This window comes from Ceratotherium simum, chromosome 18 (genome assembly GCF_057802395.1).
Source record: "Ceratotherium simum simum isolate JZ-2026a chromosome 18, ASM5780239v1, whole genome shotgun sequence".
In the NCBI taxonomy this organism is placed as follows: Eukaryota; Metazoa; Chordata; class Mammalia; order Perissodactyla; family Rhinocerotidae; genus Ceratotherium; species Ceratotherium simum.
The window spans coordinates 58,031,166-58,058,511 of record NC_141917.1 but is presented as its reverse complement, the minus strand read 5'-3'; the positions used below and the strand labels follow the sequence as shown (position 1 = coordinate 58,058,511).

Below are 27,346 nucleotides of genomic sequence, written 5' to 3'. Positions count from 1 at the left end.
TCTATTGCCAATCCTTCTTCTTCCCCCCCCCCCCAAAGCCCCAGTAGATAGTTGTATGTCATAGTTGCACATCCTTCTAGTTGCTGTATGTGGGACGCGGCCTCAGCATGGCCGGAGAAGCGGTGCGTCGGTGCGCGCCCGGGATCCGAACCCGGGCTGCCAGCAGCAGAGCACACGCACTTAACTGCTAAGCCACGGGGCCGGCCCCCAGGGGCTTTCTTTAAAATCTTCGTCCAGTAACTCTGACCAGTTACAGAGCAATAATCTGAGAAAGAAGTCCTTCTAGAGCCATGTATAACAGAAAGGCAGCTCAGTTTTCTTTTTTGTAAAAGAGAAATCTACCTCCTTTCCTTTTTGAATTCAGAAAGGAAACAAATCTCTAACCAGTCACAATTAAACATTTCTATTATTTCAACATGGTTTTTATTTTAATATTATATGTATTTAAGAAAGAAAGGGGCCAGCCTCTCAGCCTCCAGCCCTCACTGCTGGCCTGGAGGGGCCTCTTCTGGTGGCCAGCTCCTGCCCTCCTTCGTCCAGAGGCAGCCTCGAGGGAGGGAGGGAGGCAGCAAGGAGTGGTGAGTACAAGTCTGAGTCTGGGGTCCGATGTGAGGCCCCATCTCTTACTGGCTGTGCAGTCTTGGGCTCTCTGTGCCTCAGTTTGCTCATCTGTGAAGTGGAGGCAGAGCCATGTCAGTGACATCATGTGTACGAAGCGCCTCAGCTGGTCCAATTCCCAGTGCGCGTGTGTCAGAATTGGCTGACGTGATGATATCAGCCAGCGCCAACACTGTCCCAAAGCGCTCGAGTCCAGTCTCCTGCTGTGCCTTGGCCCTGGGCCAGCTGGGACAGCTCAGTTCACAGGCTTTGTCTGTGAATGCATGTTTGGACCTGTCTGCCACGTGAATTGAGGTGACAGTCAGTGTGAGAGGAGCCCGGAGGAGGGGGGAACCCTTGGGACTGGAGTGACGAGGTGGGATTTGATCTGGGTACTATGGTGTGGGTGGGTGGGGGAGGGCAGATGCTGCAGCCTCTCCTGGGCACTTGGGGCCGCGCTCAGCTGACTTTCCAGAGAGCCTGGGCAGCTTGCTCCTCCTCTCTCTGCCTCACTCCGGCTGTCCTGCCCAGATGGCCCTGCCCCCGTCTATTCTCGATAGGGGCTCACTCCTGCCGCCTCTGGGAGGCTCATCCCCTCTGACCCCACGGAACCCCCTAAGCTCCTTGGGGCCCCTTGAGGTGTCTGCCGAACTTGGCCGTGATTGGATTAGGTACGCACTTAGGTTGTGAGACCCTGCAGGGTGGAGGCACCCCCCAACACACACACGCACACGCACACACACACTCCTGCACTTCGGGGCCTGAGGTGAACCACATAAGAGAGTTCCTGCCCATGTTCGCTGCCTGTCGGCCTTCCCCTCCTGGAAGGAGCGGGCTCATTCATTGAGTGGCCAGAAACCTGTTGGAGCACCAGAACTCCACAGAGGGTCCCGGACTCCCAAGTCTCTGGCACCCCTGTATTCAGGCAGTGGCAGTCGGCCAGAGGGCACGCCACAATGCTTATGCCCCTTAGGAGCCTGTGCACTTAACTTGCTTTATATGAGAATTTAGGATGCTTCGGGTCCAGCCTTGTGCCTGCCTGAGGTACCACCCCCGCAGGCCCTGCAGCCTTCTCCCCATCTCCCCCAGCACTGGGTGCCCTGCCACCCACCCCTCATACCTCGGGCACGCTTGTCACCACGCAGCCTTCGTTGCATTCATCTGTTCATCTGGGAGGCCCAGTGTCTGTTCTTATAAAGTTTTATCGGTACGCAGCCATGCCCAATTGTTTACATGTGGTCTGCAGCGGCTTTCACACCATACAGACAGAGCTGAGTCATTTCAACAGAGCCCGTCTAGCTCACAGAGCGGGACGATATTTACTGTCTAGTCCTTTAGTGAAAAGTGCTTGGACCCCTGGCCTGGCTTGTTGAGGATGAGGACTGCGCGTCTTCCTCTCTCTCCCCCTAGCCATCAGCCTCGTGCCTACAGCATGATGGTAAACATTTGTGGAGTAAATAAATGAGAAAATATTGTCATGTTACCTTTCTAATTACAGATTTTAGAATAAATATTTTATCCCTTGATGACCTGGCTCCAGCTGCCAGTGAGAAATCAGACTTGGAACAGAAAGTAAGTACAACCAACTTATTTTTCATTGTAGGTTGTTACGTAGAGAGGCTTGCAATGGTTTGGCTTCATTCAGGTCAGCGGTTCTTAACCGGGGCGATTCCGCCCCCTGGGGACACTTGGTGAAGTCTGGAGACATTTTTGGTTGTCATGACTGGGGTGGGGCTGCTACTGGCTTCTGGGTGGCAGCCAGGGATGCTGCTCAGTGTCCTGCAATGCACAGGATGGCCCCCACAGCAAAGAATGTTCCGGCCCCAAATGTCAGAGTGCCACAGGTGAGAGACCCTGACTTAGGTGAGAACAGGAAAAAGCTCCCTAATGTAGCAGGTGGTGGAAGCAGGTCCCATTTAGACTGCCCATGGCAACAGCTGCTCTGACCTGCACTCGGTCCAGTGCCCCGGCGGGACTCTGGCCATGTTAGTAACCACCGCACCATCAAACGCACATTTCAATAATGCGTAATAAGGACACTGTCCCAGATCTCACCCTCGCCTCGCCTACACGTGCTCACACCGTCAGTGCTAAGTGCAGCAGCCCGTGCTGAAGTCAGGCACTCTGCCTGCAGTGCTCGGCCTGCCCAATCCACTGAAGGACCTGTGTGGGCCTGCACCTCATTCTAACGCAGTGGTATTTTGAGCATGTTGGTCGTTCAGAAACATTTTCTAGTTACCTCAGCCTTCCTTCATTTTAGAAAGAAGGTCAGAGGGAAAAGGCATCCAGCAAAAGCCCCCAGGCAAGGGATGCACCCGCGGCAAGTGAGGTCTCCGAACATCTAAGCCTGCCATCGGCTTTCTCTGCCCGGCCCGAGGGTGTGTCCAGCCTGCAGCCCACGTTTCAGGAACCTACAGCCGGCCCAGTGAGCTCCACTTATTCGGAAGATTTTGAAAAATCCCCAAGTCCAACAGCATCTGAGCCGCTGGCCCATTCTGAGGAGTCCCCCGGCAGAATGCTGGAAGCCTTGTCAGAATTCTCTGGAAGCCTGAAAACAGACCTTCTCCCTGCAACGCCCAAGTCTCGGAAGAAGCGGCTCAGGGACATCACAGGAGTCATGGTGAAGGAGGCTGCCGTGCAGACCCTCGACCCCGCCTTCACCGACCAGTGGACGGAGGGTGAGTGTGTCGGCCTGAGGGCCCGAGGAGGGACATGCAGGCCGGGGTGGCAGGACAGGCACCCGGGGTGTGCCCTCCGGGCATCCTCGGAAGCATGACAAGGAGCCCCAGGGTCCGGAGGGCTGGGCTGTGGTCATTACTGGCTGGGGGGACCTCAGCTCCCCGTTTCCTCTTCCACGGATGAAGGGCAGCTGCCCTGAGTGTTTCCCACTGTCTTCTGAGCTCTGAGACATCTGCCGAGTTTCAGACCCGAAGACTAAGGCAGAGGTTCTCACCTGGGGAGATTCTGCCCCCAGGAGACATCAGCAAGGTCTGGAGCTGGTTTTGGCTCTGACAGCTGGGCGACAGTCTGGTGGGTGGAAACCAGGCATGCTGCTCAACACCCTGCAGTGCACAGGAGGGCCCCACCAGAGATGACCCAGCCCCGGACCTCGGTGGTGCCTGGGGTGAGCCTGGGGACGCTTTGCGACAGGAACCACCTTCTGGGAGAGTGGCGCCTGTCCTCAGGTGCCTGTGGGGCCCGAGCTCGGGGCTCTGCTTTAGTGGTCTGAATTCGGCATGTTTTGGTGGATTCCCTTGTGTGCTGCAGCGGGCACTTCTCATCACTCCCCTTGCAACTTTCCAGACGTTTCTCTTGTCCCCAGCTCAGTCTTGGCCCTCTGGACGGAATGGTCCCTGTCTCTTGCTCCCTTTCTCATCTAGATGACACCCGCAGTGTGACAGACCTTATTCCTGGACTGTGTGGGGGGTGTAATTCTCACCTGATGTCTTCATTCTGATTTGGGGGCTTAGCCACACATCAGCCTGGCCCTCACACTGGGGCTGGTGGGGCTGTTCTCTGTTTCTCAGGGAGGAAAGTCAATCTGACACGCCAAGTCAGGTCCTGTGGCTCAGAAACCTCCATGTCCCTCCCCACGACCTCCTGCTGCCTTTCTGACAACAGAGCCAGCGGTCAGCAAATGTGCGAGATTTTGTTCATGTTTTTTGCAATTTAAAGAGATGCTTTCGTAAAACGTGGGTGATGCCATTTTCCTAGACTAGGCCTGACGTTGAAAGGAGAGACAAAAGGCAGCCTAAATAAACCAGCTCATTTGAGTCCAGGGAATATTCCGAAGCCCACAGATGGCCCCATAGAAAGAAGGCAGAGGGAGGGGAGGGCACGATGCCATGGTCACCAGCCACCATGCTGCAGTGACTGCTTCAGCCAGCTCAACCAACTTATATATTGAACCAGGAGAACCCACCAGAAAGGCAGAGGTAAGTTTGGGGAGATTAAAAGAGCAACAAAGGTGGCCATCACATTGAGAAAGAAAAAGAACAGGTTCACATAGCTTATTCCAACGTCATATCTGTTGATGAGAAAGTCGTTGCTCTGAATCCTGCCCACTCACCCCCCCATCCCCTTGTCCTTGGGACAGCGGCTGGCGTGGCGGCCATCAGGCCAGCCCTGGGAGGCAGCTACGTGGACCCTGCACCCATCGCCAGTCACATCGTCAGCGCGGACGCGATAGAAGGTAACAGGCCAGCTCACTGGGTCCTTGTGGTGAAGTGGACACATTTTACCTGTGACTTCCTGCCCGCCCTTGGAGGTGTGGCACCCCCATTCGTGCTGGGTTCTAGGAATCTGTTGGTGGGGTTCTCACAGCTGTGGGCAACCGCCACAGTTCCTAGGATCCTGCATGATACACTGAGTGTCCAAGAACCTCTGGTCTATCTTGCAAAAGGACAGCAGTACTGGACAAAATGGGAAGGCTATGAGCAACATGCCTACAAGCCCTCCACCCTAACAGGTCTGTTTTATTTTGTGTGTTTGCCTTTGAGCTTTTTTGTGTAAAACCCATGGTGGTTTTCCCCTGAAGACACGCAGCCAGTCCTGAGCAGCAGCCAGCTGGGTGGACACGGCCCTTTCTTCCTTGCGAGTCTGGGGGAGTCTTGGGGCCCTGGAGAGGCCCAGCCTGGCCTGGGGCAGGAGGAAGGTGCCTGACAGCCACTTAGACTGCCAGGTCCCTGTGGGGCTGCTGATGGCTTGTGGGACACAAGCGAGGGTCCATCTTGTACCTGCTATTATTTTTCTTTTTCAGTTTTTATTTATTTTTTGAGGGAGATTGGCCCTGAGCTAACATCTGTTGCCAATCTCCTTCTTTTTGCTTGAGGAAGATCGTTGCTGGGCTAACATCTGTGCCCAATCTTCCTCCATTTTGTATATGGGACACCACCACAGCATGGCTTGATGAGTGGTGTGTGTAGGTCCGCACCTGGGATCTGGACTCACGAACCCTGGGCCGCAGACGTGGATGCACACAAACTTAACCACTACGCCACCAGGCCAGCCCTCCTACCCGTTTTCAAGTGTACAGTTCAGTGGTGTTCACTTGCTTCACGTTGTGTGGTTACAGTTTGGGGTGCCACTTTACTAGGCTTCTTTCTTGGTGTGGGATGTTGAAGTTGACTTCCATTTCTGCCTGTGAGCTGAGCATCCTACACGGGCAGCTCTTGAGCTGCACAGGCAAGTCAGTAGAAAGTAGTTCATTTCCTACAGAGAAGAGACAGACGCGTAATAGCTAGGCCTTCACTACTTCGAAAGGTGGCCGCACTTCCAGAAAGTATCCTAACATAGCCGAGGGGGTGGGCGCTACAGAGCACGTGGGCCCAAAGTGGCTGATGCTGATGGGGTGAGGGCGCTGGCGGGAGGGACAGGCCTGGGGGCCGCCGAGTGACACTGTGCCGGGTGCAGTCCTGACAGCTTACAGCCCGGCCGTGTTTGCGCTCCACGACCTGCTCAAGCAGCAGCTGAGCCTGACGCAGCAGTTTGTGGAGGCCAGCCAGCACCTGCACGCGTCCCTCCTGCAGTCCCTGGACCGAGACTCATTCCACTACCACACCCTGGAGGAGACCAAAGAGGTGATGACCCTTCCTGGGAGATGGGGGGTGGGGCTCGGGGGCTGGCGCTCAGCCAGGACAGCAGGGACACGGCGGAGCCTGGTCACCTTCGTCCTAGCGGACGGAACCTTGTTTTCTCCTTGTCCACGACAAGAGCTGGTCCGGGGGAGGGCACTGAGCGCCAACCCTGCCGGGCTGAAGCTGGCTCAGCTCTGTGTGACCTCAGACCAACCGTGACCTCCCTGGTGAGCAGTCCTGCCCCTCCACAGACCCTTCCCAAGTGCTGTCCAGCCGGGGCTTTTCTCCTCAGTCCCGAGGGCTGGAACTCAAGGGATGTCACACTCATCTTTTTCCTTCCAAAAATTTAATTTTTGTCTGATTACAAAAGATATTTTATAAATATCTTGTTACAGAAATATGTAACTTATAAAGTCCTCCATAATTTCAGAGATAACTGTTACCAACTTGGTATATATTCTTTAGATTTTCCTTATGTAAAATATGAACTGTGTTATGTATATGTACAATATTACATATTGTATATAGTGTTACATACAATATATAAAATATATATTACAATGTAATAGGTGTAATATGTGTAACGGTATTATGTATATTTCTTTATAGAAATGGCATCATGCTATATGAACTGTTCTGCTTGGTGATTTTTATCATTTTATCTACAAATATTTCAGTGTCTATTTATAAAAAATAAGGACTTTTAAAAAAATACACTCACAATACCATTATACCACTAAGGCCGGACTCACGTTTCTTCGTGTCGTTGGCCAGCCAGTGTGCAGGTTTCCCCTTGTCTCATCCATGTTGTACGTTTTCTTCTGTCTTCATCAGGATCCAGACAAAGTCCATTCCTGGATTGCTGGGTGCCTCTTTAGCCTCCTGTTCTAGAGCAGTGGCTCTCAGCCCCGAGCAGCATCAGACCCCCAGCGCCTGTGGCCCGGGGGTTCTGTTGGCAGCAGGGCGGGCCTGGGGGTGGGTGTTTCTCCCACAGGCCCACTGGGGACCCACTTTGAGAACCACTGCTCTATAGGTCTCCCCATTCCCATCTCTTTCTTGTTTTCTTGCAGTGTGTTGAAGAAAACAGGTTGTCTGTCTGACAGTTTCCCACATTCCGGGCTTTGCTGACCACACCCCTGTGGGCTCCTTATCCCTTTGACAGATGGACATTAGTTGATGGCACGCAGGCTGAGGGGATCTGAACACGCCACCTGCCTACAGCCCACCATGGTTCCCCGCTGTCTGTTCCAGGCTCATGTCCTGAGTGTGGCTTCTGTGCCCCTCTCCTGGACCTTGCGCTCTGAGGGCACCCCTGGCAGCCCCGCCCACCAGCCCCCACCCCTGACCAAGGTCGCTGTTCCCTTTCAGGCTCAGTCAGGGCTTGCACCTTGCAGGGTGCCCTGCTGGGCCCGCCGAGTTCATTTCTCCTCTGCTGTTTCCACAGCATTGTCACCAGGCATCCCCTCATTTTACTTTTCTGTAGCCCAACTGGGAGCTGCTGGGGACAGGCACTGTCTCCAGCACCCAAAGCCTCAGGAGACAGAGGCGGTGGTGGTGATGATGCGTCCCTGTCTGTCCTCTGCCCCGCAGTACATCAAGCACCACAGGCCCGCCCCGCTGACCATGGAGGACGCTCTGGAGGAGGTGGAGGAGGAGCTGTGAGTGCCAGCAGGTGAGGCTACCTTCGCGGGTCTGATCTGGCCAGTATACTGGCCGTGACACTCAGTGGTGGGGCAGGTGGCACCCAGGAGTACCCCAAGCAGAATCTCAGTTCCAGCCTTTTCTAGCTGAATAACTGAAACTCCCAGTCCCTGCCTCCTTGGCGTGCCCCGCACCTGAGAGGACACGCCACAGGCCAGTGGAAATGGAACCCCGGGTAGAGCTGTCACCATGCAGGGCAAGACGGAGGATGCCAGCCTGTCTAGAGCCCCGCAGAGCAGCTCCACCTGCCCAGGTGCCGGCTTCCCTACAAGCCAAGGTAGATGGGGGATGAGGAGAAAACAGTGCCGGGCACTCTGCACGAGACGCCAGGCAGAGCTTCTGCACCCAGGACACACCTCCTCCCTGCGTGGCCCAAGCACACCTCTGACTTAAAGACACAGAGAAAAAGGTCTTTAAAAAAGTCTTTATTTGAAGGCAAAACAGTAAAATCCACAAGAAATTGTTAACAGCATGTGTTTACATTTATCCTGAATCAGACACGTTTGAACAATTCACAGCTACAGGAAATCTAGAACAAAATCAAATATTTTATCACATCAGGTTGAAAAGTTGGAGAGGATTCTGCATCTTATGGAAAAGAATTTTTCAAAAATGTTTCTGTACAAACGGCACCACACAAGCTGCGCATGGCTGCCCAACGAGCGCGGCCGGAGCCCGCGCCTCCTGCAGGCCTCACTGCCCCGGGGGCGGGTGGGGGTGGCAAAGGAAAGGACAGAGCCGGTCGCACAGCGGGCCGCTCGCCGCACTCGGGAGCTGACCGGGCCGCTGCACACAAGTGCTGGTGTTAGAGCTCCTCTGAGTGAAAAACACAAGTGGAGACGCACGGGGACAGATTCTCCAAGGGTGGCGGTCCGTGACCTGAAGATGCCTCAGATCATAATCCTCAGAACCTTTTGTTTCTGCAGATACTAGTAAATGGCTATCATTCAGAAAAGAAAATACTCAAACAACTAAAATAACTGAACTAAGGGCCAGTATGTCTTACAGGAATCAGGTTTCAAATGATCTCACCGAGGATCATCTTAGATCAATATTCTTTTCTCTAAAACTAAACCATTTGGAGTAAAAATGAAAAAACCCTGTTTAACTTCACAAATCAAAAAGGTTTTGTTTCTCCGTTTTTAAACAGTGAGCTGTGCGAGCGCCTGGCCTGAGCTTTTTCAGGACGCACCTGAGGAGAAGGCAGGTAGAGCCGGCCCCTCTGCACGCAGTCCCAGGCGACCAGCCTGCTCACTCCGGGCCTTGCCTCCACACACTCCTACTGGTCTGAGAGGCTCAGATCTGACTCGAGATGCAACACATCTGCTCCTTCCGATGTTGAGAATTCCTATCCAGGGGGTGGAGGGTCTTGTGTTTCTCACTTCGCTGTCAAGGGCAATGAGCTTGTGGCCACGCTGGCTGGGGCTTCTCCTGCTCTGCATCTTGTTTCTACGTTAGAGCTGCCTGCAGGTGGGGCCTGGGGCCTTCCCCGCTGTGGAGCATGACACTGTCACTAGGCGTGCTGTAGTTGTCTTCTCTTCTGGTGCTCCCCAAAGACGGAGGCTGTGTGAGGACCGAGCTGTCTCTACCACTTTCTGCTGCCGATAAGCCAGGAAGGGCCCTCGGCTGCCGGCACAGCTCCTGGCCCTTGGCACGCCTACTTGCACTCGTCTCTGGCCTTCATGCGGGCAATGAAAGAGTAGCTCTTGTTCCTGCGGTAGTTCTCGTAAGGGTCGTCCAGGGCCACGCCCACGCCCTTGTACTGGTCCCACTTATCCCGGACATCCCCGCCCTTGATGGGGTCCTGGATCCCTTGCTCTTTCACGCCGAGGCCACCAGATCCACTCCAGCCTTAAGAAGAAAGAGGGACATGTGGTTACAAGCCACAAAGGAGGCCAAAATTGTGCACTTACCCTGATGTAAAGTCACATGGGAATGCATTTGGGGAGCTGAACGACATAGACGTGCAGTTTACAAATGTGAAACTGACGTGGTGAGAAAGCACACCCAGCAAACCCTGCAGGCTCGCCCTCTGTAGAGCTTCTGACAGTGAGCTGGAACTTCTCTGACTCCGCTCCCCAGTCCTGAGAGCCCAGGGCGGGTGCTGATCTTCCCAGGAACCTTACCCATTTTCACCAGCATCTGATGTCCTTTGTTCTCTTCCCCGAGCCTGGAGTCAGGTATAGGAGGTGCTGAATTAGAACCCAGACCAGCCGAGGAACTAAAATTAAGACAGGTTACGTCTTTTAAAAAAGAGCTGATAGATTTATTGGAATGAATATTAGAATATTACAGGGTGTAGTGTGTGTGAAGGATCACCAATGGAAGATGGACACACACACACACAGCGGGTCTCTACCATTCTTCTTCATCCTCTTCGCCAGCCAGATAAGAGGGCTCCCTAAGAGGATGCTCCTGCCCCACACTGAGCAAGGGCTGCTCACACTGAGAGCCCTTAAAAGGGTTAGAAACACAGAGCCCAGCCACCACCTCAGGCTTTACAGCGTGACTGTAAAAAGATAAGACTGCGGTGTGAAATGAGGAGGTGCCACTGTCACTGCGCTAGTGCTCGGGGCCCCTGAGGCGCCGCCTCAGCACGGGCCACCGTGAGCACATCTTCTAAAGACACGTTTCAACATTCACAGCAAAGCATCAGAGGGTTCCAGTGCTACCAGTGGGTCCCTCGACAGTTAAGACAGAAATCTTACGGCGGGGTAGGGCTCCTGGACCTCGACCGGCGTCTCCTTCCTGGGGAGTAGGACTTGGAGCGGGAGCGGGAGTGGGAGCGGGAGCGGCTTCTCGAGGAGCGTGATCGGCTGCGGCTCCTGCAGGGAAGGGGAGAGCGGGCAGAGTATGGGGGGTCGGCGGGGCAGCCTCAGGCCTCGAATCCCCAAGGGGCATTGCCCTGCCTACCTGGAGCGCGAGCGGGAGTAGGAGCGGGAGCAGGAGCGTGACCTTGACCGTGAGTAGGAGCCAGATGACTTGGAGGACCGTGAGTTGGAGCGGGAGGAAGAGCGCCCTCGGCTCTTGGATCTGCTCCGAGACCTTGAGGGTCCGCTGCAGGGAGAGGCCTGGTGAGCTGAGTCCAGCCTGCCCCTGCCCGGGTTTCGGCGAGACCCCAGGTGTGCACGGCCTGGTGCAGACTCGCCCCTTCACATCAGGGTATGCGTTCCTAAATAGCTGGTTGAATACAGACTACAGCAAAGTGCTCTCTTGTGCTGGTGTTTTACGTTTTAACTCAGGCCTTGGGGGAAGCAGCTCTGAGCGGCTCACCCGCCTTGATCAGACTGTGCCAGACCCCTGCAGGATCCAGGCAGGGGCCAGAACCGACCTCCCTGTGCTGGGAGGGGCGTGACAGGACAGGGTATGCTCTGAAAGGCAGGGACTCCCTATTAGCCAATTCATGACTAGACGCAGCCGGGGAGGGACGCTGGGCAGCACACGACAGTGGGCAGGGCAGAGACAGCAGACACTGGGCCCTCACCTGTTCCTCTTCTCCTGGCCTTTCCTCCGCCGGGCCCGCATCTTTGCTCGAAAGAACTCATAGAGGCCGTTCTGCTCCCAGCCTTCGCTGTAAGATACGGCGTTCCCCAAGTGACTGCACGCCTCCCTCCCGCAGGGACCTTGTAAAAAGGTCAGGAATAGACCCCACCCGACAAGACTTCTTGAGCGCAGCCTCCCTTCCCTTGTTCACTCACGACCTGAGCACGGGCCCCTAGAGAAGCACCGGGTGGTCACTTCCACGGTGCTGCCCTTTCTCAGATGAGGAAGCAGGCCGAGGCCAGGCCGCCTGCTGGGAAGCGGAGGCTGGGACGGGAGCCCTGCTCCACGGCTTGCAGGCCTTCTCCATGATGCCGTTTTAGGAAACAGCTGAGGGTCTTGGGACCTGTGGGCATGGTGACTGGGGACAAGGAGCTCTGACTCACAGATGGGCAGGCCTACAGCTCAGCTCAGGACAGAAGACAATTTTAGCTACACTGATGGTGAGGCCACTGGGAGAGGGTATCCTGAGAGGGACCCGTGACAAAGCCTGGTGTGTGCAGCAGCCAGGTGCTTCTGAAACATGCCCTGTCTGAGGTAAGTTCTTGTACTAACGTGTCCTGACTAGGAAAGCCCTTCATCGAGGGCACCCGAAGCCAGGGGAGAATGGGACTGGTGTCTTCTCCTGGAGACGGGTGTGTTTCCTCACCTGAGCTGCACACCACCCTGGGCATAAGGGTTAGTCTTTCTCGTGAAGCAAACTTGGGAAGACAGGCCAGGAGAGGAAACAGAGGCCTTCCCTCCCATCAGCAGCCCCGCTGCCCGGTCCCCTCAAGCCCCGTACCTGTTCCTGGGCCTGTCATGGGAGGGAGGGCTGTAGAAGGCCTCCACGGCCGCCAGCAGCCTCTCACTGGGCGGCATGGGGGGCGGGAGGCGGATGTCTTTAGGGTCCAAAGGCTTGTACTCGTGGTCTTCCAGCTGCAGCGGAGAGAACAGCTGTCACCCTCGCCTTGCGGAACCCCCTAAGGCCCACCCAGGGTGCGGCAGGCCTAGGGGAGGTGGGGGGACACAGGGCGTGGGTTGGGGGTTGGGTGTTAGAGCTCCTCACCCTGCCCTTCCTGGGAAATCCCACCCTCTTGTAGGGCTGCAGCCACTATGATTTGATTACTACATGGGGTGGTTGAGGGCTCCTTTGAGGAGGATGAAAGGCACAGAGTTCCCTCTCCAGAAAATGCACGGAAGACATGGCCTCAAGTTTAGGTGACAGCAAGACCCCTTGGTTTATTCACACACGGGATCCCAGATGCCCCACCTGCAGACCACTGCCCTATGCTCCCGACTCCACCTGGGAACCCGTTATCTCCCCTGCTCGGCCCCCTCCCTTGGTCCGAGTAGCCTCAGCCCAACCCAGGAAGCCCCTTCTCCAGGAAACAGCTCACCCTGCTGTCCCCTTGCTCCGCTCCATCTCCCAACCCGGGAGTAGCCCCGCCGGCCCCTCTGCCTCCATGCTGCCCTGGCGTGACCCTTGTCAACTTTCAGTCTGGTGTCTCAGAGAGAACGGGAAGTGGCAGCGACCAGCAGGGCTGGCATGGCCCTCAGAGCCCTGGAACCTGACCTGGCTCCTTTCTCAGCTCACCTCCTCTGGAGCAGCTCCCACCCAACCCAGCCCTGCTCACCTAGCTCCTGAGATGCTGCCCCTCCCTGTGCCTGCAGATCCTTGCCTTCCCTGCAGGTGCGGCTCAGGCTGCCCTCTTCTGAGAAATCCCTCCACTGTCAGCCCCTGGACAAAGTGGTTTCCGAGGGCCAGGACCCAGAGGATCCACGCCTCGTGCAGAGCCCAGCAGCTCGTGGCTATAAAACTCGCAGTGCTGGGAGGGAGGAGTGGAGGGAGCGGAGGAGATGTGGCCCTTGTTCACTACCATCTCAGGGACAGCGTCTGTGGGGCAATGATGTTGGCTCAGGTTCCTCCTCGCTGACTAGCTGGTCAAGTTCACTGGACGGTTGGAAATGAGAGGGGAAGGGGCCCTGGGAAGCAGCGCTTTGTAGCCGTTGGGGAACCGGTTCCACCTGTGAACCCCTCCTCAGGAGGGAGATGCCAGCACAGTGTGCAGCTGAGCTCGGCGCTCGCCATGGCAACATTACCTTCACAAGGGGGGCCATCAGCCCAGCAGGGAGGTCAAAGTAGGGCACATTGGGGACCAGGCTGGGGTCGTCGTGGTTGATGTGGGGAGGGCCCTGTCGCCGCATGTGGGGGGGCTGCCCATTGAAGCCATGGGGAGGAGGGCCGAAGTCAGGGTGCTGGGGCCCACCCCAGGGTGGGTGCTCGTTGATCCCAGGATGAGGCATGCGGTGGCCAGGGTGGTGGTGAGGGGGTCCCATCTCTGCAAAACAGAAACCTGTCTCAGGCCTGCTGCGACAGGGTGAGTGGGGCAGTGCCAATGGCTCAGTCAAGATCTCCGAGGTGACAAGTGTCAATGGAAAGGGGCGCCTTTGCACTCACCAGTAGGGAAGTCCCCCTGGGGGTAGTCGAAGCGGTGAGGATAGGGAGGCCGCTCGAAAGGGTGCCGTGGGGGGAAGTCGTCTTGCATGAAGCGAGGTGGGAAGCGGTTGAAGTTGTGGGGGTGCGGGGGCTGGTTGAACTGTGGGTGCTGCTGGTGGGGTGGGAAGGGCCCGCGGAAGTGTGGCGGCCGCTGCATGCGGAAGGGCGGCTCTCGCTGGCCCCCACCCCAGGGCGGCTGCTCGTGCTGGCTGTTCCAGGGGCCCTCGAACTGGCTGTTCCAGTTGGGGTCGGGCTGGCTGTTCCAGGGTGCATCGCGCTGGCCATTCCAGCCAGGGTCTCCGCGCTGCTCACCCCACATGCCCTCGTGGCTGTTGTTCCAGGGTGGGCAGTGGGGCGGCCCGCCCTGGTGGTGTGGATAAGGGGGCTGCTCGGGAGGCTGCAAGGCAAAGAGCAGAGGTGAGCCCCTCCTGAGGTCGGCCCAGCATCCTGGCAGCCATCCGGTGTCTGACTGTGAAGGCGGCCTCGCATCAGCACGGCCCGGTTCTGCTGGCTGACAGTCCTGCTGGGTGGCGCCCTGGGCACATTACAGGGCGTTGTTTACTCTGACATGTGCAGTGGATGCTGTAGTGGCTGCCCACACCACTGGCTCCTCGCGTCCATGCAAATAACCAGACTCCCAACTGTTGTACCCACATCTCAGCTGAGGGGCTCCTCTGTGCCAGCATGCAGGCTGGGCAGGCCCAAAGTGCCGGGGACCTGAACACCCCCTGCCCCAGTGTCTCTCTGTGGACAGTGCAGAAGTGCACCCTTATGGCTTCCAGAACGCACAGAGCTGCTGAGTCCCGGGGGCCACGGTGGAGACCCACGCTGATGACACCCCCTTTCCTGGACGCTCTCCCTTCCCCTCACCCCTGCCCTGTCTCCTGGGGTCACCTCCCACGTAAACCACGTGCCCTCAAGTCCTCGTCTCAGGGGCTGCTCCTGGGCCCACACCAGGAAAAGTCTTTTTGTGGGTTGAACACACCTAAGTTCTGGATCTCACCCAGCCGCTGCTTTGAAGACTTAAAGCCAGGACTGCAACCCCAACTCGGGGCCGGGCTGGTATGTGCCCGGGTGAGGCCGACCAGAGAGCCCACCTCTAGGCCATGGCTGGTTAGCTCTGCTAACGGCTACTATGGGAGGCCAGCCCAGGCCACCACACCCTTAGGTCTTTCGAGAGAAGCAAGAAAGCCACATTTTAAATACGGCAACTATTTCAAACTGTGTAAGACACCACGTGAGCAGGCCAGGCCAAGCACACTGCCAGCCCGTGGTTCCTGACTGTGGACTGCCAGCCCAGGGCGGATCCTCGGTGAAGGGGCCCCAGTGTCACAAGCGTGACCTTCCAATCCCCAAAGACTGAGCCAGGAGACACTAGGGACCTGTCTCCACACGTGCAGAATGGCAATGAAAACCAGTCCCACGCCAGAAGGTGCCCAGAAAACCCCCCACACTGCACGGGCTCATTGCCAGCACTCCGAGCAGGACCTGTCTTTATGGGGATGTCCAATCTTTCATGAAGTTAAATCTCTTGCCTTGAAGCTGAGGGTGCGGTGGAGGGACTCAAAGCCATGACCCCCACTTGTCAGCCCAGAGCTGTCTCACTTCCATCCTTAAGCCCCTCCCCACACAATCACCTGGGAAGGCCTCGCCCACCCTGCCCAGTCGAGGGGAATGTGGACGCCCGGGAAAGGCCAGGGACTGTACCACAAGGCTCCATCTAACTGGATCCCGTGGCTGGAGAGCAAGCTGCAGGTGTCTCCCAGCCCTACTACGCTGGATGAGGTGAGCCCTGCCCTGGCCTATAAGTTTCCAACCCCAAGGAACCAGGGAGTGACCAGCAACGCAGCCCCAGAAAATGCCACCAGCCTGACATTTCTGACCTTCTCCTTCCTTAGGAAAGCACCACGTTCCTTCCAGGGTGACAAGATGCTGCCACTTTGCTAGTCAGACCAATCCAAAAAAGGAAGGAAATGGAACACCTTGCTGAACTGAACCGTGTGAAATTCCCCGGCACTCACAGGAGAAGGGGACCTGTGTTTCTCACTGCGAAGGTCGGGTAATCAGACAGCCGGGACGGAAGCACAGAGCTTTCTTGCTCCGCCCTGTTCCCACACCTCAGGAAGGCGAGGCTGTCACACTCTCACCCAGCCTGGACCCCACTAAAGAATCTCAAGTTTCCCAGTGAGCCACTAAAAGCCCACCAACTCGCACAGGACACCGCCCACCCGCCTGCCGCCCCTGAGGCCCAAGCATGCCCCACCTGCCCTGCCACAAGTTGAAGAAATACCTGCTGTTGGCCCCAAGGAGCAACGGGGTGAGGCTGGTCAAACCACGGGGGCTTGTTAGGTGGGATCTGGTCATGGGGCGCAGGGCCCCGGGGCCCAGCGGCGGCAGGGTCCTGGACCCCTCCTGAGGTGTCGTACTCAGAGGACCCTGGCATCTGGATGGGGGGCTTGTCATCTAGAGCCAGGAAGGAAGGCAGTGAGAGAAGGCCCCTGGCAGCAGGGGTGCTGCCTGACACTATCTTCAGCAACCACCCAGGGCCAGCCCGGGCTGGGCTTTACTTCCCAGCAAATCCTTGCTTCACGACCCCACTGAAAACTGTGATGGCCTCCAGGAAGGCAGCAGGACAGGCCTGACCTTGCACAGGACTCACATCCTTCTCTGAAAGCTTTATAGTATCTTATTCTGCCATGCTGACGACTCTTTATCACTGAATTTTATTAAATGCCTTTCTGTATCTAGTTGAAAAATCACTCCTGCCCATCTGATCTGTATTTTATTAGATTTCCTAGTGTTAAAGCATCCTTATATATTCCTGGGATATATCCTTTCTGGTCGTTTTTAAAATACCTGTGTGGATTTCACTTGTTAAGATTTTGTTCAGTATTTCTGCACGCTTGTTCGGAAGTGACACTAGATTATGTTTTTACTTCTTTTCCTGTCCTCGTCCATCCAGTGTGTGAAAGTCACCCTACTCTTGAAGAGCGATTTGGGCAGCTTTCCTCTCTACCTGTCCTCTGTGACGGTTTGTACAGAAGGAGAACGGTCTGAGTTGTGAAGACTCATTACACTGACCTATGACACCACCTGCCCTGGTGCTTGTAAACAGCTTAGGATCTGGCCCTAGGACTGGGCCTGGGACTGCAAAACCAGAACCCTTGTCTGGGGAGAAGGATGTTTTCTTAGGGCTGCCTTTGAGGAGGGTGCTGGGGGAACCACGTACCGGGCTGGGTGGTTGGCTGGATGGCCGGGGTGGGCGTGGGGGCTGGGGGCGGGGCAGGTGGCGGTGGCGTGGCCTTGACTTCGGCTTCCATTTGTGGCATCTGGATTTGCTGCTGCTGCTGCTGCTGCTGCTGCTGGGCTAGGCTGTTGACAAACTCCTCGTGCTGTGTCTTGAGGGTCTGGATCTGCTGCTGGAAGGCCAGCTGCACCGGCTGGACCACCGAGGAGTACTCGTTGATGAGTGTCGCCTGGTAGAGAGAGAGAAGAGCAGCCGACACTCAGGATGCAAGCCTCAGGTCCCACACCTTCTGGAGCAGCATGGGGACAAATGCTGGAGAGTATCCAGGAAGTTGGGGTGCTGCCACAGGCAGCAAGGCCCGGGGCCTGGAACAGGCAGGCGACTGTCATGTAAAACAATCAACACGGTCCTGACGATCACAGTGTGTCTGAATCTAGGCAAAGACTTCAGAGCAGTTTAGAATTTCCTAGTAAAGGGAACAAGTGATGACCTGGACGGCCACACAGATGTTAAAAACACGTCGCTGACGAACATTCTAGAACGTGGTCACGGCTCTCCTTCTGCCTCTCCGTGCCTTTGAGCAAGTCACAACCTCCCTGAGCCTCAATTTCCTCATGGGTATAACAGGACAATAATGGCACCTACTTCTGAGGATGGCGGAGAGAATTCAGTGACGTAACACACGACAGGGACTAATGTGGGGGAGCTCAGTAAATATGAGCGGCCACGACCAACTCAGAAGAAAAACGCAGTTCACGTCACTGTGGTGTGGTGGTACCCACTTTTATTTAACAACACAAAACACTGGGTGAAATTCAGAAAAAGCACAAGATGCACTTTCCCTGTTTGCCTTTCTGAACAGGAAAGCTTCTCGCCTATGGGGAGGGTGCCAGTTAGGACCATCACAGAGGAACCGGTCAACACAGAGGTCCCAGCATTCAACCAGACCTTTGCAGGGAAACAGCCTCTGGCCAGACCAAGCACAGGGGTGCGAGCTGTGCCTGTTATTCTAGCAGCGGCGGATGGGACAGCAGTGCCGGTGCCACCACAGAGGTGACCAAGGGGACCCGGCCGTCCCCTCCCTGCCCTATGCCCTGTCCTCTGAGCAGACGCCCTCAAGAAGGTAGACGTGCACACAGGGACCACTGACAGTGCACGACAGAACAGCCGAGGCAGCCTGGACTACGTGAGGTTTCCTCGTGCTTCCACCGTGGGGAAGCATGCCTGGAGGACCAGAGCCAACAGGCCAAAGACTCCACTGAGAGCAGCACCTCAATTGGGCAACCTGGTCACAAGGATGCCAGGAAAGAAGTCTGGTGGGCTTATCTGGGAGGGGCTCACCAGCTACTGCGGATTCAGACCCTGGCCCCTGCTCACCACCATCCCAGAGGCACACCTGGGGCCCAGTTCGGAAAATGCCACCCGGTCTTGGACGATGCCACCCACCCAGCGGTTCCCAGCCCCAGCGGGGGATGTAGGTCCCTGACTTCTGGGAACGCGCTGTGGTGGCAGCTGCCACAGCCTGGGGAGCTGGCGGCCGGGCCCCAGGGAGCAGCAAGGGTGGCGGCGGCACTCACCTGGTACTGGCCAAGCCCCAGGGCCGGGCTCTGTAACTGCTGGATGATGGAGTCGTCAAAATAGCCGTTTTTCTCCCAGAGCTGCAGGAGCTGGACATGGGGGAGGAGGAGGCCGGGTCAGGGGGAACAAGTGGCCCCAGCCCTGTCCCCTCCTGCCCCCCTGGCTGCCCCACATACCCGGGCAATCTTCTGCTGCTTGTCCTCCTCCACGGCCAAGAAGCTGGTGCAGTAGATGGGCACCACGACCTTCTGCAGGGCGGCCAGCAGCTCCCTGGCCTGCTTGCGCTGGCTGTGAGGGAGAGACCTTCCGCGCGTCAGGGCCCTGGGGCGGGACCCGGCCACGCGCCCGTTACCATCGCGGCACCAGCCATAGCACCCTCTGCCTTCTTGGGAAATGGGCCCCCAACCCGGCCAGGACAAGGGCTGGGCTCCCCATAAGACCTGTGCTGGCGCCTGGGCCCGAGTGACAGATGGACAGCAGTGGGAGGAAGGAAAGAACACAGCCTGGAGACCTTCAGAACAAAGCCTGTCACCCTGGTCTCCTTGTCAGTAAGATACCCCTTCCCCCCCAGGGTGGCGTGCATGGACAGACATGGCGCCTCTAAGAGCCCCGGCTGTCCACAAAGGGTGGGCCAGGGCTGCTGTGGGCTCAGGACCTTGTCCATACAGCCTTGCTCAGCACCGTCAACCCCGACACACAAGGAAACCTGGGCTAGGGCACCGCCTTTCAGGAGGCAGAGGGAGCACGCTGGGTAACCCAGGAAACTAGGGACCCAATGCTTGGCAGGTTAGACAGCCTGCCCCCACAGCCCCTCAGGGGAACTCTGCATAAATGGGTGCGGAGGCCCCTGTGGCTGTGCGATGAGGTGGCACGGGACCCCAGTGTAGTGGTGGGAGAGCCCAGATGGCACATCTGCTGCCTCCCAGGGGAAGCCGTGGGGCAGAAGTGGCTTGAACTCCTCCAAGTGCCAAGCTCACCAGAGAGAGCTCAGAGAGAGAAGCAAGGCCCGGGGGCCGGGAAGCCAGCCAGGGAAGGGAAGGCAGTCCAGGTGGGAGGACAGGGCGAGCGGCATGGGGCTTCTGGACAGAGCAAAGCTCAACAGCATGGCTGAAGAACTGCCAGAAACAGGGCTGTCTCTGCAGACCTGCCCTGGAGTCAGCCAAGTGGCTGGCGTAAGCACGAGGGCAGAGAAGGTTCCGAGCGGGTGCTTATTTCCAATGGCAGAGAAATGAGGGAATGATACAAGGAGTGGCTGCGTGGAAATGGAGCTGCCTGCGTGGCAGAGGAAACAGGGAGGGGTGGGGACCCAAGCTGCACATGTGGCAGAGATGGGACAAGAGAGGGTCCAAAGTCAGGGTTGGGCTTAGGCCAAGCTCAAAGCCAAACGTGGCAGCCACTCCTGCTGCCCACACGTTAGTTTCACTACAACGTGTGCTTCTGCCCGTCTCCTCCCCCGGCCTGCTGTGGCCCACGTGTCTGATTTCCTAAGTTAGCCTTTGTCATAAGGCACCAAAGAGGCTGTGCAGAAGTAAACACCGGCCTGGCCTTGGGGAGGGCTGTGTGTGGGGGCTGGTGGTCTCTGCAGGAAGGGACAGAGGGTCAGCAAAGGGGACCTCGTGGGAGGGACCCTGAAGCAGAACAGTCAGGTGACAGGCCTGTTTGTGTGTGTGCACGTAGATCAGCAAAGTGGAGCTGGCAGCCCATATAGAGAGATGCTGCAAGATACCCAGAAACTGCCCAGAGGGGAGCAAGGAGTGAAGGGACAGTGCCCCAGGTGAGGTGAGGGGTCTGGGATACGGGGCAAGGTGGGGCGGATGGCGTGTCCTCCCGAAGGAGGGCTCGTGGCTCAGATGGACCCTCCCCCAGGGTCTTTGGACAAGTGACCCCCAGTACCAGGCCAGGCCAGGCCAAGCTGCAGAGTGCAGAGCAGTGGCCCGGGAGAGGGCCAGAGGAGCAGGAGGGAAGGCGGAGCCTGGCAGGCCCTCACCAGTGGTGCAGGACATCGTTGATCAGATAGATGAGGTGCAGCCGCAGCTCGAAGTGTGCCCCGTCGGCCGTGATGCGGTTCCGCAGGTGGCCTGCCATCAGCTCGCAGTGCGGCGGGGACTTGGCGTTGCTGAACATCCAGTTCTTCCCGGCCTGCAACAGCCAGGCGGACGGTGAGTGGGGCTCGGTTCCCCCAGGCCAGAGCACATGTAGGCACCCTGGAAGGTCAGGGCACCCCCAAGGATGTGGGGCCCAAGGGCTTGGCTGCTCGCTGTGGCCTCCGCCTGCCTTCCTTCTCACTCTCAGATGTGCTCGAGAGAGAAGGGAAGGGGTAGACGAGGCGCCCCGAGGGCAGCACCAGCCTAGACAGGCTGTGGTGGGCTCCCACCTCATCAAGAGCCACATCCCCACCCGGCCCCACCTGCCCTCACCGAGATGGCATCTTTGGTGCACGTGTCGATGATGGGCTGCAGCAGGCTGTCAAACTCGTTCATGTCCAGCTGGGTCTCCTCCAAGAGCTTCTGCATCTGCTGCTCCACGGCGTGGGCCACGGCTGCAGTCACCTGTTCCTGGGAGGCCAGGGGGACCCGAGACTGCATGACGAGGGGCCTGGGCCTGGGCTCCCAGCCTGGCCCATCAGTGCCCCACCCCCAGCACCAGGAGGCCCCGTCCCACACACCCACAGCCCCAGACACGCTTCTGGGACAGTCGTGGCCACGGCAGGCAGAGCAGGCAGACAATAAAGCAAGACAAGATATTGTGGGATCTGATGTCCGCCCCCGAAGGGAGAGACAGAAAGACTAAGACCCACAGAAATAAGGAACTTTTTAAATCAATTCAATGAAAAAAGAAAAACAAGCAACAGGTATGAACAGACATACAAACGGTCACTAGTCAAGTGACAAGAGAGCCACCTCACTAACAATTAGGGATTGCTAAAACACCAGGTTTTCGCCCATTAGATTTGCCAACTGAGAAATGGCCGAGATCCAGCACTGCTGTGGGGCAGGCAGTCAGCTCAGGGCTGCCAGAGGCTGGACGGCTCAGTCTGTGATGAGCTCCGTAAGGAAACTGGGGTGAGCGTTCTGGAATGTTTGGTTTTCAGCAATACGACAGTAATTTTACATCTGGAATCTAATAATAAAACTGGGGCTGAGGTTTTGGATGCCTTGTTTTCCCCATCACATTTTCCTGGCAATTCATTTGTATTTAGCCAAAGTACCAGCCTGTGAAGGACTGGGACAAAAGGGTCCTTCCCCACAACAGCTTGGGGCAACCTAGCTAGCAGGAGCCGGTGCCGGCACCAGAGGCCACCTGGCAGCCTCTGCTACAGTTTCCATGAGCAATCCCACTTGCAGGCATCTACCCCAGCACGACAGGTCAAGAGCTCGTGCAATGATTTCACTGGAATGAGAAGCAACCTCAGTGTCGGATGTCAGGGGTCAGGCTAAACACACCATGGGTGGTAGCAGCACTGGGTGACAGCAGCTGACGTGCAACGAGCCCTGGGCAATGGGGCAGCCCTGTCCTCAGCAGTGACACGTGGTAACGAGTCCTCCTGACAGCTGTTACTAGACCCAATGTACAGACGCAAACACCCAGGCCCCGGGGTGAGCCCTGGGTACCCATCTCAGGACCAAGGGGCAGGTGGGAGGGCCCCAGCCTACTCAGGTACCTGTCTCAGGCGGGCTGGAGCGGGAGGGAAGAGGAGCAGGCCCCGTACCTGTCTGAGGGCCAGCAGGTGCTGCTCCTGCTGCTGCAGGTTCCACTGGCTCTGCTGGATGAGCTCGTCCATGGATGGGGCTCCCTGGGCTGCTGGGATGGGCGCAGTAGGGGCCAACGGGGGCTGTGGCAGGGGTGGCAGGGCTGAGGCCGTCTCCAGCTCTGGGGCCTGCTGCTTGCAGATGACTGGTGGGAGAGGAGGAAAGGTGGTCCCCATGAGGAGGTGGCTGGGGTCCAGGTGTCCCCACCGGCTGCCTCTTAGGCAGCTCTAAGCCACAGGGGCTCCCTCTTCCTACACTTACCACCCACAAGAGGACCCTGTGCACTGTGCTATGGCCACCCCTGGCCCTTCCCCATCACTCTCTGAGCCCGGCCCCTCCTTGCCCGCCCCATGCCCACCCTGCCCTCAATTTCAGAGGGCCCAGCCCCAGACTCCTTTCTGTGTTCCCATCTACTGCCTTCTACTTTCGTGCCCATGCACTCCTTGGAGATCCTCAGGACCGTCACCTTGCCGCTCTCTAGCCCACTATCTGACCTTGCCCACTGTCCTTCCGGCTCAGACCAGGCCCAGCCCCTCCACACCTCGCCAGGTCTAGACTGATGCTGAACCCAGACCATGGCTGCTGCCGGACAAACAGCCCCTCTGCCCGGGTGTCTCTTGTCCCTCAGCCTCCTCAGCAGCTATCTGTAATAGCTTTGCCACTGTCCCCTAATCTACTCTTCACTTTCAAGACATCAAAGCCACTGGACCTCTGGCTGGCCAGCCAGTGAGCCCACGAACCTGTAACCCCATGGCAGGAGCACACCAGCTCTCAATTTCACAGCCAAGATTCATCTTCAGTTCTTCATCTTTCCTTATTCTCAACCCATGGCAGTCTGGCTCCGTCCGCCCACCCACCCCTACTCCCAAGGCCGCTGCGGACACCCTTACTCAGCCCGGTGGCCCCATGTCAGGTTCTTGTCTCACTTGGCCTGTGTGGCCGCTCCCCTGGCCCCTTCTTCCTTCTGTGTCTACAAAGGACCCAGTATTAAATGCTGGCGTACCGGGTCTGGGTACTAAGAGCTCTTCTTCGTACAAGGCCCCAGAGGGATGTGATACACTCCCATGGCTGCAGCTATGATCTGCACTCTACAATTCTGAAATCTACCGTCTCCATTCTGGATTCCTCGAGCTCTGGATCTGATTACAGACCAAACAGCCCACAAGCTTTCCACAGGCACCTCAGACAGGCACGCGTCTCCTCTCTCCCCAGGTTCTACCCCTCAGCGCAGCCCCTTCCCCATCTCCGCGGCTGGCACAGCTAGGCCCACGGACCCAAGCCAGAAGCCAAGAAAGTACATGTACTTCTCTCTCCCTTGCACCTCATGCTAGTAAGTCACCCCATGCTGTCAAGTCAGCTCCTGGCTCACACTCCAATTGTCACCGCCATAACTCTGCTGTCACCTGCATCACCCTTGGAACTGGTCTCCCTGCATCCAGTCCCACCCCCTCCAGCTCTTCTCTACACCACAACTGTACTGCGTTGTTAGTGCCATCGAATCACTTCTGACTCCTAGTGCCTCTGTGGACAGCAGAGCAGAACCCTGCCCGGTCTTTTTACACCATCCTCTCACCTTCCAGTGCTCTACCAGACAATGCTCTACTGCTATTCATAGGGTTTTTGTGGCCAATTCTTTGGAAGTGGCTGGCCAGGTCCTTCTTCCTGGTCTTAGTCGGGAAGCTCCGCTGAAACCCGTCCACCATGGGTGACCCTGTTGGTATTCTGAACTACCGGTGGCAGAGCTTTCAGCATCCCAGCAACACACAGCCGCCAGAGCGTGACAACCAACAGATGAGTGGTATGGTTCCCTGACAGGGAAACAGACCCAGGCCGTGGTGGTGAGAACACCGAATCTTAACCACTAGACCTCCAGGGCTGGCCGTAGTGCTGCTGCTCAAAGTGTGGTCCGAGGACCAGCTCCAGGTGATATCAAGACTAGATGAGTACAGAAATGGTAGAGCATTCTGGCACTTTTGTAGCAATTTGATGTTTCACGCTTTACATTTTCACTGTACCTCGCAAAGGTGTACTTTCCACAAGATTGGAAATTTTAAAGAACAAAAACCAAAAACTAGTACCTCACCAGTGTTCATGAAGTGCCATTCTAGAACAGTCCTGGAAGTCAGTCTTCTCCAACTCCCTGGGTGAAGGGGAGTCCACACAGTGTCTAACCCTGCTCCAGAACAGAGTACAGAAACCCTTCAAGAGTTCCCCCAAAACTTCAGGGAGAATTCCTAAGTTCTTGGCAAGCCAGCCCTCTCTACTCTGCACTTGCACTTCTAGCCACTCCGAGAATCCCTCCTTCTCTGGGTTTCAGCCACCACAAGCTTTGTCCCCTCCACTCCCCAGCACCTCCTAAGGCTCCTTCCTCTGCCTGAACACTTTTCTCTCCTCAGTTTCCAGCTGGCTAACTCTGACACATTCTTTAATACCCCCCGAGACATTGTTACCTGCAGAAAGCACTTCCTGAGCCCCAATCTTCCCCTGCTAGAAGCACCCCTTCCTTCCTCCGTTACGACACCTAGTCCCAAGCAGCCTCTGATTTCTGACCCTCCAGGGTGGGAGTGGGGTCCCCTCGCAGGGGAGCAGCTCTGGCCTCACAGTCACTTGAGCCAAAGCACTGTTTTCCCCAACCCGGTTATGTCACCCTTATCAACATCCAACTGGTGCCAGTTCACGGATTCTACTCCTTAACCCCACCTGCCCCATGCCCACTCCTCTGACTCAACCCGCTGACCCAATTCAGACCTCACCACCAACTGCCCCCTTCATTCACCTGCTGCCCTCCACTCATGCTCCCTCCAGCCTGTCCTCCACCCTGGCCACACAAACTGGACGCATCTCTCCCTTATTTCGAACTGTCTCGTGGCTGCCCACTGCCATCAGCAGGGGTTTTAAAGTTGACATGCTATGGCTAAAGGACAGTTGTTCCGGAAACACATAAGTGCATATAATGTATGGCCTACAACTTCAGGCAGCATGTCTCCTCACCCCCATCTCAAACCTAAATAGGCACCAGAACAACCCCTAGACTGAGGGAGAAAACCCAAACTTTCCCTTAGCATTCAGCACTTCAGATCAAACCCTTCCCTTCCCTACACGCGTTCTATGCTCCAGCCACACTGGGCCTCTCACGGTTATCTGAACACACTATGCTCATTCAACTCACTGCATCTTTGCTGTGTTTTACAAACCCCTTATTGAACACCTACTGTGTGCCACGTATTAGGGCACAACAATGACCCAAACAAGGTCTGGTTGGCCTCAGGGAGCTTGTAGTCCAGGGAGCACTGACCTTTCAATGCCCATTTGTTTGGCAATCCCCTACTCATTCATTCAAACAACGTATCTAAAAGTTAAGGATTTGCTACTGAACAAGACAGATGTGGCCTCTGCTCTTGGGGACCTTACTAACCGGTGACTATTATTCAAAGTCTATTATTGAAAGACCAGTTGTGATTCCTTATTTCATCTTAAACTCTTTGAAAACAAGGTCAGAATTCTGATGCCCAACTCAGATAACTCAGATGGATAAACATCTGCCAAGAACTAAAACCCAGAGGAACAATTCCTTTTTTTTTTTTTTTGTGAGGAGATCAGCCAATCCTCCTTTTTTTTTTTTGCTGAGGAAGACCAACCCTGGGCTAACATGTGGGCCGGTCTTCTTCGACTTTATATGGGACGCCGCCACAGCATGGCTTGTCAAGCAGTGCGTCAGCGCGCGCCTGGGATCCCAACCGGAGAACCCCAGGCCGCCGCAGCAGAGCGCGCGCACTTAACCGCTTGCGCCACTGGGCCAGCCCCGGAACAATTCTTTTTAATCTGGACTGCAGGTATTTGAAATGCACAAAACTCTGCTCGACCCACAGAGACCCCACAAACAGGGCTGGACAGCGCCTGCCCGGAGGGTCCCAGGTCGGCTTCTATCACTTCCTCCCTAGAAAACACTGAAGCACTCACTCTACTTCTGCTGACCTCAGCCATCATGTCCGCAAAACAAAAGAGAAATTTCTGATCTGGAGCCTAGAAGGAAAATCAATAACCTCATTCTTCATTACACTACGACCAGCAGCCGCTCGCTGCAGGGCCCTGGGGACAGTGGAAGGGATCATGCAGGCCGAGCTGCCCCATCTGAAAAGAGAGAGCACGCGACCCAAAAGAAGGCGGTTTGTGGCAGAACCCGGACTGGAACCAGAGAAAGGAATCGCTCGAGGGGGCGGCCTGGGAGCTGCAGAGGACTCACGCTGCTGCTGCTCCAGCGCCAGCTTGCACTTGTAGTAACTGTAGAACTCTCCTCCGAACAGAAACGAGAATTTCGGGTTGTCCTTCTGCTTCTCCATCGTCATCTTCTCAAACTCGGGCCCGTTGCGAGCCACGAACTGCGCCAGCTTGTCGATGACATTTCGAAGCTCCTGGTCTGGAGAACGGAGAAAAGGCCACGCGCGGCGTCAGGGAGGACCGCCCCAATGCGGGGGCCCTGGCGCCCCAAGCCCCGTCCGCCGGGCCGAGGTCCCTAAAGGTGGGCCCCGAAGAGGCCGCCCTGGTACGGGTCCTGATAGGAGCCACACGCGTGCCGGGGATGCGGGGACCCGCGGGAGAGGCCGCAGACGAATCCAGGAGGCCGAGCTCCGCCCCCTCCTAGACCCCGGGACCCCAGGAGGCGGGACTGGCCAACAGAGGATTCGGGGAGAGAGAAACGGTTTCTGAGCCAAGGCTGGGCCTCACCGTCGGGCGGCAGCGGCATCTCCATGGCTCCTGCGGCGAGGAACGTCCTCCGGCGCCTCACGATCGCCCACCAGCGCCGTCTGCGGAAGCCGGCCGGAAATGGCGCGAGAGAGCCGTTTACGGCTGGTCTCGCAGGCTGCTTCCGCCCGCCACT

The 27,346-nt window shown here is 56.8% G+C and overlaps 2 protein-coding genes across 6 annotated transcripts in view; one reads left to right on the top strand and one right to left on the bottom strand.

Moving 5' to 3' along the window:
* The window catches only part of C18H19orf44 (chromosome 18 C19orf44 homolog), a 15,370-nt gene extending 6,875 nt beyond the window's left edge, over positions 1 to 8,495 (top strand). For 2 of the 3 annotated variants that reach the window (XM_087443646.1, XM_087443648.1), the window contains 5 exons: positions 2,096 to 2,169; positions 2,858 to 3,275; positions 4,694 to 4,789; positions 6,010 to 6,176; positions 7,764 to 8,495. In XM_087443646.1, the coding sequence (XP_087299772.1) occupies positions 2,096 to 2,169; positions 2,858 to 3,275; positions 4,694 to 4,789; positions 6,010 to 6,176; positions 7,764 to 7,835 (827 nt within the window). In that variant the 3' untranslated portion in view covers positions 7,836 to 8,495. The remainder of the gene's footprint in view (positions 1 to 2,095; positions 2,170 to 2,857; positions 3,276 to 4,693; positions 4,790 to 6,009; positions 6,177 to 7,763) is intronic. The other variant, XM_087443647.1, reaches the window with a different exon arrangement.
* Positions 8,284 to 27,346, bottom strand: CHERP (calcium homeostasis endoplasmic reticulum protein). Of its 3 annotated transcripts, none has more exons than XM_014781766.2 (17): positions 27,193 to 27,346; positions 26,711 to 26,884; positions 22,428 to 22,612; positions 21,136 to 21,273; positions 20,706 to 20,857; positions 18,895 to 19,039; positions 18,718 to 18,807; positions 17,123 to 17,369; positions 16,184 to 16,356; positions 13,855 to 14,290; positions 13,497 to 13,735; positions 12,199 to 12,332; positions 11,359 to 11,445; positions 10,788 to 10,931; positions 10,583 to 10,699; positions 10,001 to 10,095; positions 8,284 to 9,725 (listed from the first exon to the last, which is right to left on the bottom strand). In XM_014781766.2, exons 1-17 carry the CDS (start codon positions 27,215 to 27,217, stop codon positions 9,532 to 9,534), a joined length of 2,775 nt encoding a protein of 924 aa, XP_014637252.1. In that variant the 5' UTR covers positions 27,218 to 27,346; the 3' UTR covers positions 8,284 to 9,531. The 3 variants fall into 3 exon arrangements, with proteins under 3 accessions (XP_014637252.1, XP_087299770.1, XP_004423053.1); XM_087443644.1 differs by having other exon boundaries at positions 10,001 to 10,044; XM_004422996.3 differs by having other exon boundaries at positions 18,895 to 19,006.